The sequence below is a fragment of the Aquarana catesbeiana genome, linkage group LG02, assembly GCF_042186555.1.
Source record: "Aquarana catesbeiana isolate 2022-GZ linkage group LG02, ASM4218655v1, whole genome shotgun sequence".
NCBI classification, from domain to species: domain Eukaryota; kingdom Metazoa; phylum Chordata; class Amphibia; order Anura; family Ranidae; genus Aquarana; species Aquarana catesbeiana.
Genome location: NC_133325.1, coordinates 355,866,091 through 355,882,649, shown reverse-complemented (window position 1 = coordinate 355,882,649; position 16,559 = coordinate 355,866,091). Strand labels below are relative to the sequence as shown.

General features: G+C 40.4%; 1 protein-coding gene across 2 annotated transcripts in view; it reads left to right on the top strand.

Moving 5' to 3' along the window:
• Window positions 1-16,559, top strand: part of NF1 (neurofibromin 1) — a 496,399-nt gene that overhangs the window by 392,385 nt on the left and 87,455 nt on the right. For both annotated transcript variants that reach the window (XM_073615002.1, XM_073615001.1), the window contains 8 exons: window positions 774-967; window positions 2,078-2,218; window positions 3,057-3,336; window positions 3,851-4,065; window positions 6,654-6,715; window positions 6,795-6,909; window positions 9,988-10,089; window positions 12,404-12,544. In XM_073615002.1, coding sequence (XP_073471103.1) covers window positions 774-967; window positions 2,078-2,218; window positions 3,057-3,336; window positions 3,851-4,065; window positions 6,654-6,715; window positions 6,795-6,909; window positions 9,988-10,089; window positions 12,404-12,544 — 1,250 coding nt within the window. The remainder of the gene's footprint in view (window positions 1-773; window positions 968-2,077; window positions 2,219-3,056; window positions 3,337-3,850; window positions 4,066-6,653; window positions 6,716-6,794; window positions 6,910-9,987; window positions 10,090-12,403; window positions 12,545-16,559) is intronic.

The following is a 16,559-nucleotide window of genomic DNA, read 5'->3' as shown; positions in this document are numbered from 1 at the left end:
TGGGTATTACTTCCACAAGTGTGACTGAAAAAGTCTTTACTTTGAACCAAACTTAAATGTAGTTCGTGTTGCTAGATCACCATATTTGGACATTATAGAGTCTGTCTTGTTTTTTGTTTTCTTTTTGGTATACGGTGAGTTCCTTTTAAATACATCAGTCACTCAATATGCATTTCCCCAAATGCATCGGCTTACCTTGTTTCAAGCCACGCTATGAAATTCAAATAAAATGGCTGATCTGTCATATGGTAAAATCAGTGCGAAGAACTGAAAAAAATGGCGTGCAGCAGTGTCATGCAGTCTTACTGTCTTTACTATCTTTGGGAACCTTTTACTATCTTTGGGAATGCTAGCATTTTAACATGGGGTATTAAATAAACTGAAATCAGGCTTTCCCAGTCACCTCTGTGGAGCAACACAGAACATTTTAAGAAATTAATTTCTCACATCTGAGGTCTGTGTGAGGGCCTTCACGTAAGGAGGGGGTGTGGAACCCCCACCACCATCTTTTTCATGAACTTTGACAAATGTAAAAAAAAAAACCTTCCTTTTTACTCATTTGGCTCTTGAAGCAAACAGTGGTCTTGCTCTTTCAAATAAATGATCTCCTAAAGTTTCCTGTACCGTAATTTGCAATATACTGTATAACTTGCATTAAATAAGTCAAGATGCTAAACCAAACTGGAGTCAGTTTTTTTTTGGAGTATGCTAATGTTGGGACTTAAATATACCGCACTTAACCATTTGAGCATCTGTGTGTGTTTCATTTGTAGGCATTGAGCTCAAGCATCTCTGTCTGGAATACATGACTCCCTGGTTGTTGAATCTTGTTCGGTTCTGTAAGCTCACTGATGATGCAAAGAGGCAGCGTGTCAGTGCTATCTTGGATAAGCTGATAACCATGACTATTAATGAAAAACAGATGTATCCTTCCATTCAAGCAAAAATATGGGGCAGTCTGGGACAGGTGAGTAATTTACCATCTCCCTAATACTATAGAAATCACCTTGTCCTTATTTAACATATCTTAACTACACTGGACAAATTATTGGTGCCATCATGTTTGATAGTCTAATTCAGGGGTGGGCAAACTTTCTAAACAAAGGGACAGTGGGATTAAACCAAGCCCCATGATTGGTATTAGGGGAAGGAATAGTGCCCCATCATTGATATCAATGGGAGGAATAGTGCCCTATCATTGGTGTCAGTGGGAGAAATAGTGCCCCATTGGTGGTGTCAGTGGGAGGAATGCGCGGTTCAGTATGCATTTCCAACACACTTTGGCTTTGCCGGAATGACTGACTCTGGCGTGCATATGTGGTAGGACGTCTTCCCCTGCTGGCCAGTCAAGAAGCTGAAAAATCGGCATCCAAGGAGATTATTGCGACTGGCAAGAGATTTTTACCGCCACATTGCTTGGAGTCAATTATGCTTGGGATACTTAAAGCTGAACTCGACTCCCTATCTAGTTAATCTGGTACAGTCTAATATTGCTTTAACATTTTCGCAACTGTTTTCATTTTTGTTTACTCCCTGCAGAGACTGTCAAAGCTTGTTTTCACTGAGAAAATTAGCAGAACATGTAATTTAACTGGAGTACACAACTTTTTACATATGAGTGTATATATACCAAAATATGCTTAGTGTTCGCCTTTCCTGATCTTCTCTTTACATGTATTCATATTTTATCCTACTGACCTTTTATTTGAGAGAGTAAATCTGAGTGAGCAAACGGTGTGTGTACATTTTTATCCTTGTAATTTTAGTATGGGTGTGCGTGTGTGTGGTTTTTTTTTTTTTTTCAATATATATCTTGAAATTCTGTTTCTGCATCACACACAGCTCAGTAATAGCGTACTTTGACACTGTATTTTAGGTAAATAGATGTATACACATTTTTTGAAACCATTAACATTTTGATTAGATTTGCTTTCGACATTCTCATCTTGTTTGTTTTGTTTGGCCATCCTATTAACATATAAATTGCAGATTGCATAAGCTAAAATTCAATGGATAATTTATTACTGAAATAGAAATGTGTGATATTTTCTGTGACCCGTATTATTTTTTTTAATAGATCACAGATCTTCTAGATGTTGTACTAGACAGCTTCATCAAAACCAGTGCAACAGGTGGACTGGGATCTATAAAGGCTGAAGTTATGGCTGATACAGCAGTTGCTTTGGCATCTGGCAATGTTAAACTGGTTTCAAGCAAGGTATGCATTTAATACTTAAAGCGGGACTAATCGGGGAAAAAAAACTGCTAGCAAGTAATCCTTTCAAAGAGTAGGCATCCAAAGTCTTTTGCCAAAAAACTGATTCTTCTGGCATTTTTTTTATTTAGCTGGATTGAGCACTAGGGAAACTTTGTACTGTAAAATGCTGGAAATGCAGCTGTTGAACGAAGCAACTCCTGTGTGCTTGCACATGAGAGGCTGCATCATCAATGGCTGCAAAAATGGCAGACACAGAAGACCCCAGATTCAGAAGTCAGTGGTGATGTGAGTAATTGAGAATGGAGGGATGAGGGTACTTACAAAGGAATCCTCATCGCTGGTATAGTGCACTCTAGTAAGTACATGTGTACAGCATTAGCCCACCCACCACACAGCAGTCGAGCTCTTTAAACGCAACTTTTAAAAGTTAGGAAGAGTTCAAAATTTGTCACCACTCCCCCCACCGTCTGAGACCCCATTGGAGAGATTTTCCTTACTTTTAGACTTCCGTAGTCTGTTAGCATGTGTTTTTTTGCATGTGTCTCTGTTGGAGTCTGTCCATCACTTCCAACCCTGACAGTAAGTTATTCCATTTATATTTTCACATAGTTAAATTAGTCCACTAATGGACACTGGGAAGAGTCTGGCACTAATCGTTGGTGGAGGAATTATAATACATATGTTTTTTTTAGACTATACAGGACTTTTTTTTTTTTTTTTTTTTTTTAGACCTTTATTACATTTTAGGATTCCAGCTGATTTTATTCCTTCCATGCACAAATGCACTGTAGTACCAAGCATTATGTTCTGAGCTTCACTTCATATACATTCTTTTCAGGTGATCGGGAGGATGTGCAAGATAATAGACAAGACCTGTCTTTCTCCTACCCCAACACTGGAACAGCACCTCATGTGGGACGATATTGCCATACTTGCCCGATACATGCTCATGCTATCCTTCAACAACTCCTTGGATGTGGCTGCCCATCTACCCTACCTCTTCCATGTTGTCACATTATTGGTGGCAACAGGTCCTCTTTCTCTTCGAGCTTCCACCCATGGACTTGTGATCAATATCATTCACTCCTTGTGCACCTGCTCACAGCTGAATTTTAGTGGTGAGTACTTTTTGCAGGGCTGACCTTGAGTAACCAAATGTGTTTGCCTTTTTTGGAGATATGACTTGAAGTGTAAATGTTACTTTACAGTATACAACGCATCCCACCCTCAACAAAGATGGGTATAAAATGCACATCTCTGGCTGATGTTATTGTACAGCCTGATAAATGGCAGAGTGTTTACTGACCCCAAGGCTCAAACATATTCTAATGTCTGTATACCAAAGTATTGGCATCACATACCTTTCTGGATGCATTAGCCATTACGCTAAATGCCGCAGAAAGTTCAAGATCCAGGGTCTTCAAACACTGTCTTGCCCTAGGCAAGTTTGGCAGTTATCATGCATTTGAGGTATGTTTTATATCTCCTGAAGCTAAGGGTTGCATTGGGGGTGTGGGTGGTGCTTTGTATTAGGTACACTTCCCTCTTATTAGAAGGAATTGAGTCTTAATAAACGTTATCAGTTTTTGTTTATGAAAGATTTTATGTATTTATTGGTCTGTTTGCCCACAGAGGAGACCAAGCAAGTGTTGCGGCTCAGTCTGACAGAGTTTTCCCTGCCCAAGTTCTACCTGCTGTTTGGGATCAGTAAAGTGAAGTCTGCTGCAGTTATCGCTTTCCGATCCAGTTATCGTGATCGCTCATTTTCACCTGGTTCCTATGAGAGGGAGACATTTGCTCTGACTTCATTGGAAACTGTTACAGAAGCACTGTTAGAAATTATGGAGGTACCATTTAGGAATCTCTTTCCATTATTTTTAATGACGTTTGTTAAAATTCTTCCATGTAATCAGGAATTTATTTTAAACAGTCTTTGCTTTTCATTTACAATGCATAAGTCTAGTCATAGATGTTTCGGCATTTGCATACACATTTTAGCAGAACATTGTCCCAGGTTGCCTTTGAGACCCTTTTTGACCCTCACAAACCGCATTGTGCAATGGTAGATTGCCTGACATGCACAGAATACTGGGTATGTTAATGGCGTTAACGACACATCTTCATATGATGAATCTGAACAACCAGATTGTTATATTTACCTAGATTGAAATTAGTGTAGGTTAGACAACTCTTAACTTCATAAACAATTATCCTGTCAAATGAAACATCTTAATTGCAGGCTAACTGCAGGATAATAGTCATATTGATATCAAAAGACATTGTAAAGGGAGTGGTGGTCAGGGCTGAATGGAGACCTCAAAAAAGTGGATTGCAGTCAGAGATTGCAAAGTCATACATTTTATGCTACTTTTATTATAAAGTTAAAATTTACATTTTATTGAAACTGGTGATATGCTTGCATTAATTTTTGCTACAAGAAAATCTTTGGAAAACACTTAACATTCATATTATTCTGGTTGGATTGACTGAACATTAGGGCTGCAACTAACGATTATTTTCATAATAGATTAGTTGGCTGATTTTTTTGATTAATCGAATAATAACCATAAAAAAGTGTGGTGTATAAATTAGTTAATATGTAAAGTTTTAAAAACCTATGGTTAGGGAACAAAATCTCGAATCCACTCTGAAAATAACAAACAGAAGTGATATACTGTATATACTATTAGAGGTTGAATCTGGTAATTATCAGACTCAGATCAAATTTTGTATTTAAAGAAAAAAAAATAAAGATTGTTTTGCCGATTTTCAGACAAAACTGTAATATATTATGTATGACAGACTCCCCTGTCCTAGGCAGATGACTTGATAAAAGCTACCTGCACCTGCTGTCACTTATGCTGGCCATACAAAAACAATGTCTTCCTTCAAAAAAAAAATGTAATTTTCTAATCGTTAGTGGGGTCAAATCGACATTCATTTTCGACCAAAGTGATGGGAAAATTCGAAGGAGCAGATAAAAAAACTACTCGGTCAAAGAAATTTTCATACCATTTTATGTGGTTTTCATTCAGAAATTACATTCATTTTAAAACTATGTTCAAAGCAAGTAGAATTTTAAAGCGACATTCTTTCATTCAGCGAATGTACAAAGATTTTCGTATGAATATTCTCGCCTGAAAATTGATTTGTGTATGGCCAGCATAAGGTTTGGTTCACACCTATGCAGTTTGCTTTTGATCCGTTTCTGCAGTGCTTTTTGCGATTTTGCTACGATTTGCAATTTTATGCTTTGTTTTGCTAATTTGATATTGGGCAGATTAAAAAATGCAAACTGCGATAAAAACACACTACATGCTTTTCTGCGGCTTCTCTATTGAAGTCTTTAGAACCAAAAAAAAAGCAGTTTTGCATTGAAAAAAGCCACTGACCCTTTCCAAATACGCAGCGGATGGAAAAGGCATAGATGTGAACGTGTCCCATAGGAAACCAGGTTAAATGAACTCTAATACGTCTCTGCAAAAAGCACCAAAAAACGCATAGGTGTGAACCAGGCCTAAGACTTTTGGTAGCAGCAGCGTGCTTTTTTTTTTTTTTGTCATGGGGTTAAAAAACTAAAATTAGCCCTTTTTATAGTACAAAAAGAGCAGATAAATCGCTACTGTAAGGGGTTTATTTATACTATGAAACCGTGAAAGTAATATATTACTTATATCATATGTATAGTAATACACCCAGAAGTAAGGATATATGGGCATTTTAACTAGGAGGTAGACATGAAGTTATATGAAGGGTGGAAGGGAGATATACATATTTTATATTAAAGTAGTACTAAAAGCTGAGACTTTTTTTTCATGAATATGATAAGTTTAAATATAATGCACAATACTGGTAAAAGTTTACTTGTAAAAAATAAATGTAATTGTATTGCTTTATATTACCTCCAGTCTATCAGCCTCCACCTTCTCTGGGTTCAGATGCTGGTCTTCCCTGCACAGAATCTTTAAAGTGATTTTTTTTTTTTTTTAAACATACCTGCTCTGTGCAATGCACAGAGCAGCCCTGATTCTCCTCTTCTGGGGTCCCCCACCAATGCTTCTGGCTCCTCCTGCCTTCAGAGTGCCCCAATAGTAAGCTGCAAGGTAAAAGAAAACTGTTTAGAACCACTCACTTCCTCCCAGGACTACATGTCCCATGAGCCATTGCTCCTCACACATTCACAAGTTCTCAGGCACTTACTGACACGTATGGACAGTGTACTGAGCCATATGTGTGCTTAACTGTATTTCCAGATATGTAAACAAATAATGCATTCTGTATGCAGGCCAGTTAATCGGCTGACCAACTAATTGATTATGAAAATAGTCATAATCGATTAGTTGTTTTGACCCTACGGAACATAGATCATTACTTTGAAAATGGCTCCATAGCTCATATTTACTGTGATTTAATAACCTGCTGCATTTTGTTTTAGGCTTGCATGAGAGATATCCCAACTTGCAAGTGGTTGGACCAGTGGACTGAACTTGCTCAAAAGTATGTTTTCACAACAAAATAAATTGGTCTTTCCTTTTAACATTTGCATATTACTAAAATCCATTTTCTGTCTACTCAGGTTTGCATTCCAGTACAATCCTTCGCTACAGCCACGAGCACTTGTTGTGTTTGGCTGTATAAGCAAGCGTGTATCTCATGGACAAATTAAACAGATTATCCGAATTTTAAGCAAGGTATTATATTCTAAGAGCATTTTCTTCATTCTTATATTGATAATCATAGTTGCACTTCTCATTTAAAGTGAACCTGTGCCCTAGAGTATGTATTTATATATTCATAACTAGTAAGAAATTCAAGCCCTCACTGACCTGTAATTGCAGTACAGTTCACCCTTAGGCTAGGTTAACATCTGTGCCGGTGGTGCCACTGCACACAAATACCGGCAGCTGCAACCACCCATACAGAAAAATGCGGGTGCCATTCATCCTAATGTCACGCTGTCCACACTGAAAATCACATCTGTGCTGGGAACCTCAGTTCCTGTGTGGGCTGTGATTTAAAAGATAGTGCAGGGACTTGTTTCCTGCATGGCGCGCTGCACGGCAGTCTGTTCAAATGAATGGCCTCTCATGCCCGTGTGAACCTAGCCTTAAAAGTTAAAGGCAGAAGCACTGAAGTATTTCCAGTCTTTCAGGCAGCTCTACTCGCCCCACTCCCCCTGCATGCCTGTGAAGCTCCATGTAAAAATCGGCTGTACTTTCACTTTACCTTTTTATTTATTTATTTTCTTCTTGATCCCTCCTTTTCCAATTGGCTGAGATTTTTTTTTTTCTGTTGGCTGACCTCAGTCAACAGGACAAAGGAAAGTTACAGCCAGTTGGGAGAGGAGGGAGAGCAGATTGTGTAAGACCAGGCTTAACTTTCAAAAGCTTGATTTTTTTCCCCTGGTTCGGTTCACACCTGAACTCTCGAACATCGCAAAAGTTTGGACCCGAACCCCATTGAAGTCTATGAGACCCAAATTTGAAAAAATCAAGTCCCCATTTCGAAGGCTTATATGCAAGTTATTGGCCATAAAAAGGGTATGGGGGTCCTGCCCTGGGGGACATGTCTTAATACAAAATTTCTTTTAGAAAAAGATAGTTTTTACAGGATCAGAGATTTTAATGCTTAAAGTGAAACAATAAAAATGAAAAGTTCCTTTTAAATATAGTGCCTGGGGACTGCCTGTAAAGTGGCGCATCTGTACCATGTATAGAACCTGCTGCAGCAAAACTGACATAAAGAAAAAAAAAAAATTTAAATTGCCGACAATACAATCCCATTTCTGGCAATACAAAAAAAAAAGACGCCCCCCCCAATCTATACCAGACCCTTATTCAAGTACACAGCCTGGCAAGCGAGCCCCCTCCCCCTGAACCATACCAGACCACATGCCCTCAACATGAGGCGAGGGCTCTGCTTTTTTCTATTGCTGGCAATTGTTTTTGTTTTTTTGTTTTTTCACTAAGCTGTCAGTGAGGAAGACCATTGAATTCTGATGACTCATCCTTTAAGGATTCAGCGGCCGGCTTCCTGGTCCCGCTCTTTAACCAGCTATTCACTGTGCCCTGATTGGGCAGAGCTTTGCCCTATCAGGGCTTTGAACGCACTGTGCAGCATGGGGTGCTCAGTGGGCGAACATTCCGCCATGCGTTCCACAAATTTGGGTGCTCACCGAAAGGGCGAATAGGCGCTGTTTGGGACGAATTTTTGCTCGGCCTGAACCGTCTTTTTATTTCTCTGTTCTTCTCTTTTTAAGAAGATTTAGAGCTAGCTTGCCAATTGTTGGTTGCTCCAGAGGAATGCAGTTCTGCATAGGTTGAGTACCTACAGGCCTTAATATCCGTTGGTTAAACAGGAACCGGACGAAATTCAGTCAGTGTGTACAGATGTCTTTCCAAAAGAAGCTGGTCTAAGGGACATGCTGGAAAACCACCATCTGATCAACCATTGGCTGCCAGTGCTGATCAGTATGTTCTTGTTCGGGGGGGAATCCTGAGAGAACACAAAAGCACAGCTGGGGAGATCGCTGCACTAACATTGTGTGTGCTAGTACAGCAATCTCCTCTGTGTTTTTGGTTTTGCTGGGTTGAACAAATAAAAAAAATAAAAAACTTCTGTGTACCCTGCAAAAAAAAAAGCTGCTACTGTGTTATCCCGCTTAAGCCTTTATAGAAGGGGAGCGTAGGTGTTGACTCTCTAATTGTGTGTAATCTGAAATCCCAGTACTGAAGTTTGTATAAACACTAGGTGAGTCAGCTATCTAAAGCTCTAATCTCACACTTGTCACCTGCTGACTGGGGTCAGTATATTGTGGGTGCAGTGTCAGGCTCCTTTCTGTTAGAAAGCTAGAAAAAGTGTCAGTAAAGTACGAGGGTGACGATTTTTAAAATGTGACAGCGGCCATAGTGTAGAGGATCCCCCTGCCTGATGTTTCAGGGAGGGGAAATCGGGGATGGTGGTAGAGGTACTGGCTTATGTTTTATGTTGCACCCTAAATATGGGCGTAACATGCTCCAAAAGTAAACTTTATCGATTAATTGTAATCCTGCCTTATGATGTATTTTAAAATTGTCACGGAGTCCTAGTCTAAATAACATGAGTGGCATGTCATGTGTAAATGAGAAGCCCCACCTGTTAAAAGCATGCATCAGTAGATTTAGAACTGAGAGCTAACCTAAAACATTATGTAAGTCCACATTCACACCTCTGCGGTTTGTCTCTCGCCAATGTACGTCAAGAGGAATCCCATTATTGTCTCTTGGGCCCAGCCACACCTATGCAACAATTTTCCATGCAACCAGGAAATAGATGCAGACATTTCTTTTGGCAAGACATTGTGCATTTTTGGACCCACAGACCTTTAGTTAATGGAAAAAACATTTGAAAACGCATGAAAAAACATGAAAAACGCACAAAAATTCAGATGTGAAAAATGTCTTTATTACAGTTGTGGTTGTAAAGAGTAATTAAACCATAAGCATAATTTAGTACCAGGACTTTGCATGGTTTATACAAGGGCCAAGGTAATCTCCTTGTGGTACCAGTAATTGGTAAAATGGTGTTTTTAATTTTCAGCCCCAATATTCTTCTAAAAATGCAGGTAGCGGAAAAGAGAAAATGGGTGCTTATTTTATTTTGTACAGAATGTAATGTAAAAAGCCACCTGATAAATAAGAGATTGGTTGCCCACTCATCACCCTTGTAGTTGTAGTCAGGTGCATTTAATGTTGTCTAGCTTTTATACCAAGTGTGATATTCTCTTTTAGGGATTGGAAAGCTGCTTAAAAGGTCCTGACAACTACAACAGCCAAGTTCTAATAGAAGCCACTGTGATAGCACTAACCAAACTGCAGCCGCTTCTGAATAAGGTAAACGTTTCATTTTCTACAATGTGTGACGTTGGTCATCAGACTAAATATTGGTACCAAGTGGGTTGCTTAGGGTTGTGCAGTAAGTGTTCAAGTTATTTTTAAAAGCTGTCCTCAAACTAAAACATTTAGCAGAGAAATGCTTGCTAAAGACCTAGCTTGTTTTAGATTGTCAGTGCTTGAGTTTACCAGACCACCTTTCCTATAACTTCCTCTTGTTGGAAGTAACCTGAACTTCTCAAAACACACAATCTTGAGACTGCGTTTCTGCAGAACTACTCTACTCACCTGGGTCCTTATATAGTTGTTTCCTCGCCTGGTCATTTGACTTGTTTCATGTACATGCTTCTTGCCACTGGAGGTATGGAAGTTACACTTCAGAAAGTTACTGTCAAGAGTATATTGTCTCTTATTTGTAAAAGCATTAATGTAGAGTTCTAAAGTTTTAGTGGACTTTTTTGCTCTGGCCTGCCACCTAATTCCCTTAAAGTGGTTGTAAACCCTTCTATATACACAGTTAAGTGACTGGACTCAGATGATAGACAGAGATTAAACTAATTCTCCTACATAATTTGTACCTGTTTATCTGCAGTCTTCTCTACATCTGTTCAATGTGCTGCATTTTTAAAGCTTGTCTGAAAGTTCAGACAAAGGGGGTGGATAGCTGAAGTTACGCTCTTCAGAGCTCAGTGAAGAAAGCTCTGAGAGCTGATTGGAGTGAAGAGACACACCCCCTGCACAGAGCTGAGGCTGTTGATCAGCTGGAGGTCCCTCCCCTGTCATCTTTTTTTCTCTTGGTGTCAAGAAAACTTGTCAGAAGTCACTCATGCTGATAGCAGAGGAACAAAGCAGCAGACAGAAATGACACTTGGTACTCTTAAATGAGACATGTACACTATAGAGTGATATGCTTTGTTCAAATTTCATGTCTAAGGTTTGCTGGGCGTGCTGTGTCACTGGGACACTGCACGACTCTGATCTCAGTAAAGAGCCAATGCTGCAGCTCTTTACCCATTTGATCAGCTGCATCCAATCACAGCTGATCGCATGTAAACAATGAAGTGAGGTTTATCGGCTCTCCTCGCCTTACACTGACAGAGTGCGAGGACAGGAGAGCCGCTCAGCAGCATATTCTCACAGGAGAGACCTGTACAGATAATCAGGGCACTGATCATTAGTGATAATGATCATTGCAGCCACAACAGTGCCCATCGGTGAGGTCAGTCTGTGCCACCTTTCAATGCCCAAAAGTGCCACCTCATCAGTGCAGCCTATCAGTGCTGCCTCATCAGCTCACACTTATTTACAAGATTTTCTGACAGAAACTAACACTTTTTTTTCAAATTTTTTTAGCAAAAAATAAACCCAGCAGTGATTAAATACCACCAAAAGAAAGCTCTATTTGTGTGGGGAACAAAATGATAAAAATTTCATTTGGGTACAGCTTTGCATGGACCGCACAATTGTCATTCAAGGTGCGACAACACTGCAAGCTTAAAATTGGCCTGGGCAGGAAGGGGGTAAGAGTGCCCTGTATTGAAGCGGTTAAGGTACTGAGGGGGCCTGGGCAAGAGCTCTACTTTTTCTAGTAATCTCTAAGGAGATTTTTGTAATAGGCAGGTTTCTGGTCTCTCAGGGAGCTTTAAAGTATAACTAAAGGCAAAACTTTTCTTTTAGTTTTGGATAGAATGGAGAGGAATTAAAACAGTTTTTATTGCTGCCTGTGTCCCCGTTATCACCCTCTCTCTTTGTCCTGTTTACCATTATCATTGAAACTGACAATAAAAGAAAATCCCAAAATTTTAGTTGTCCCTAGAAAAGTAATAGAGGGAAATCTTCCAATGGGGACAGTAGTTCTGGTGACCTGGGAGTCCCCAAGAAATTCCTTGATTGGCAGGGATTTTCCTCTCTTCCTGTTTCGACTATGGGACATGTCACTTGATTTACCTTCACTTCATGAAGTGAAGGTAAATCTCCCCAATGGACAAAGATGGCAAAAATAATCCTTACACGGGTTATAACCCTCCCTTACGCTATCCAAAATGAAAACGTTTTTTCTGTAGTTCTATTGTAGCAAGATGTCTGAGATGTGCAAAAATGTGTGCCCATTTTTTATTCCTGGCTGCAGGTTTGATTTGTTTACGTCTGTTCTACTGAATGTTTCAAAATTTCACAGTTCATGCATGAGTAAACCAGTGCATGTATATATACTGGGGATGTATGTAAAATGTTTGTTTAGTAAGTTTAAAAACTACCCAAAGCTATGTTTGGTTTCTGAAATGGTTATTAAATATTTTATGTAAATATCTCTTAGGATTCCCCTATGCACAAAGCTCTATTTTGGGTGGCAATGGCAGTACTCCAGCTGGATGAGGTTAATCTATATTCGGCAGGTACAGCACTACTGGAACAAAACCTGCACACATTAGACAGCCTTCGAGTATTCAATGACAAGGTAAGTTTTTATATATATTCTGAATTGAACAAGTTTAATTGGACAAACATTATATATAAATTTAAACTGGTGGTATTGCGAAGGGGTGCAATATAAGGCATACACAGATGAGAATCAAAAGCAGTGAACCTTATTTTTTTAGCATTTACTTAGTTTTCCTTTTGATTTTGCAACTGCTGCCCTTGTAAAACTTGGCTGCAGTGTTTTTTGCTTTACAATTGTTTTAGAATAGAAACAAGCAAAAAAAATTTAGGTATGGTCAAAAGCATTGTATATAGCGACTGTTAATTGTGCAATACAGAACATAGGCTCCTTTAAAATTTGGACATTGGTTGTATTCTGCCACCTTATTTATTTATTTATTTCAGGTACTTATATAGCGCCATCAATTTACGCAGCGCTTTACATATACATTGTACATTCACATCAGTCCCTACCCTCAAGGCGCATACAATCTAAGGTCCCTAATTCACATTCATACATACTAGGGACAATTTAGACAGGATCCAATTAACCTACCAGCATATCTTTGGAGTGTGGGAGGAAACCGGAGTACACAGAGGAAACCCACGCAGGCACAGGGAGAACATGCAAACTCCAGGCAGGTAGTGTCATGGTTGGGATTTGAAGCAGCAACCCTTCTTACTGCTAGGCGAAAGTGCTATCCACTACACCACTGTGCCGCCCGGTGAGGTGAGGACACTGGCAAACAAAGCTGTTAGGTCAGCCCATATAACCCGTCCCGCTCCCAGCAATCCTCACTTTTTTGCATTTGTCCTTAGGTGATGGTTGACCTCTTTTACTGAAAGCAGAGTTCAGGCTGTTGAAGGCCAAGGCCCGAAAGGTCAGGGTCTCCCTGACTCCATTATTCCTTTGCTGCTTAAAGCTAGGAAATTTACTTTGCAAGGTCTATTATCGCACTTGGAAGCCCTTTTGTTTTTTTGCTTTAGCTAATGCTACATAGGGGGGTATACAGTCCTTTGTCCAGTCTGTAGCTACATTTGGCCTTGAGCACCCTGAGGGGTCATAGCATTGGCCAAACTCTTTCAGAGAATATTGCTTCTTAGATTTGTATATCCTTGTTGCCAGGGATCTCAGTTTGGGCCTGTTGTCTCTACAGAAGCCTCCCTTTGAGCCCATTTGGGATATTCCCCTGGCCATCCTTACTCATAAGTTGTCTGTCGTGGTTGTCACAGTGGCGATTTGGGTATTAGAACTGGCATCCTTGTCCTGTAAAGAACTATTCCTTGTTCAAAAAGACAGGTGTTTTTTTGAGGCCATGAGCCTCATTTGTTTTCTCCTTCCATTTTTTTCAGGACACTGTCCTACCTTCGATTTTGCCCTGCTCCCCCAAACACTCCAAAGAGAGGTCTACATTGTGTACATAGTATGTGCAGTGTGAGTTTTCCTCTATGCCACTGCCTCTCTGAACTTCAGGTTTTGTTTGTCGTGCTCTCCTGCATCTTGTTCCACCAGCTGTAGGTGGATTAGGCAGCTTAACACTAAATTCCGTAGTAGACATTTGCCAGCTCAAAAAAAAAAAAACGGCCGACATTCTGCCCATGTGTATGTCGGACGTGCATGCTGGAAAACCAGCAGCCGACCGACTCTCAATCAGCGATCTCGGCTAATGGCAGAGAGCGCTCATCGGAGTGTTCTGGCGGATTGCCATCCAGCTCAGTGGCGGAGATCACTGAACTAACCTCACATGGTTAGTGCATCAGCTCCGACCGGAGCTGACAGTTTTTTTTTTTTTTTTTTTTTTTCTTCGTGCAACCTGCAGGATTGCCTGAAAAAAACTGTAGTGTGTACCCAGCTTTTAGGCTTTTGCAATAAAGGATAGGACTTCTCCTTTCCTTGTTAAGGTTCACTCAACAGTCAGGGCCTGATCAGCACTAGGTGTCTGTTACTTAGATTTGCAAGGCTTCCACCTAATCTTCTGTTCACGCGTTTCTGAAATATTAACATGTGGATGTTAAGGCGGCCACTTACACTGGCTTCAGCCGTAAATTTCTTCAAGCTTTGAGTTGAGAATCTATTTTCCTTGTTTTGGGCCTGTTGACCACCTCTCAGTTGTATTGCATTAAGGACATCCCATGGTTAAGATTTAAAGGTGCCCATGTCCTGCACTGTATGATTAAGTAATTTTTTTTTTTGCCTACCTGAAAAATTATTTTCTTGGAGTACAGTACACCACACTGGGCACCCCTCTTCTCTGTTGCATTTTCCTGTTCTCTTGCTAAAAAAAACCCTGAAGATTGCTGTGAGCGGGAGGGTTATATGGGCTGTCCTAACAGCTTTGTTTGTCTACACCTGAAGGTGGCAGCATAAAACTCAGTCCAGATTTAACCACTTGACCTCTGGAAGATTTACCCCGCTTCATGACCGGCCATTTTTTGCGATGCGGCACTTTAACTGACAATTGTGCGGTCTTGCAACACTGTACCCAAATACAATTTGTAATTTTCCTACACAAATAGAGCTTTCTTTTGGTGGTATTTGATCACCACTGCGTTTATTTTTTGCGTTCTAAACAAAAAAAAAAAAACAACAATTTTGAAAAAAAAAAACACAACGTTTTTTCCTTTCTGCTATAAAACATATCCAATAATAATAATAAAAAAAAAATCTAATTTCTTGATAAATTTAGGCCATTATGTATTCTGCTATGTTTTTTGTAAACAAAATTTCCCATAAACATATATTGATTGATTTACACAAACCGTATATAGTCTACAAACTATGGGATACATTTTATGGAATTTTTAAAATTCTTTTATAATAGTAATGGCAGCAATTGGCAAACTTTTAGTGGGACTGTGATATTACGGCAGACTATCGGACACTGATGGGGATCAACCGATATTGTTTTTCCTGTGCCGATACGATACCGATATTTTTGCCACCTCTCCTGCCAATAGCCGATATTTTGTACATTTAAACGTTTCAAAATTAACACCAATTTTATGCACAAATCTGGTATAAAATGAACATGTTAATGTTTATTAAAATTAAACATTAAGGGCTGGCAGAGGCGGCTCTAGGCTTTTGTGAGGCCTTAGGCAAAACCTAGACATGAGGGCCCCACTCATGCCCATAATGGGAAAAATAATTCAAGCGGCAAAAAAAATAAATTGTATAAATTACATATATTAAGAGCTTTAAAGTGCTGGTGTCAGTGTTCTCTGTCTCGGTGCTGGTGTCAGTGTTCTTTGTCTCGGTGCTGGTGTCAGTGTTCTCTGTCTTGGTGCTGGTGTCAGTGTTCTCTGTCTTGGTGCTGGTGTCAGTGTTCTCTGTCTTGGTGCTGGTGTCAGTGTTCTCTGTCTTGGTGCTGGTGTCAGTGTTCTCTGTCTTGGTGCTGGTGTCAGTGTTCTCTGTCTCGGTGCTGGTGTCAGTGTTCTCTGTCTCGGTGCTGGTGTCAGTGTTCTCTGTCTTGGTGCTGGTGTCAGTGTTCTCTGTCTCGGTGCTGGTGTCACTGTTCTCTGTCTCGATGCTGGTGTCACTGTTCTCTGTCTCGGTGCTGGTGTCACTGTTCTCTGTCTCGGTGCTGGTGTCACTGTTCTCTGTCTCGGTGCTGGTGTCACTGTTCTCTGTCTCGGTGCTGGTGTCACTGTTCTCTGTCTCGGTGCTGGTGTCACTGTTCTCTGTCTCGGTGCTGGTGTCACTGTTCTCTGTCTCGGTGCTGGTGTCACTGTTCTCTGTCTCGGTGCTGGTGTCACTGTTCTCTGTCTCGGTGCTGGTGTCACTGTTCTCTGTCTCGGTGCTGGTGTCACTGTTCTCTGTCTCGGTGCTGGTGTCACTGTTCTCTGTCTCGGTGCTGGTGTCACTGTTCTCTGTCTCGGTGCTGGTGTCACTGTTCTCTGTCTCGGTGCTGGTGTCACTGTTCTCTGTCTCGGTGCTGGTGTCACTGTTCTCTGTCTCGGTGCTGGTGTCACTGTTCTCTGTCTCGGTGCTGGTGTCACTGTTCTCTGTCTCGGTGCTGGTGTCACTGTTCTCTGTCTCGGTGCTGGTGTCA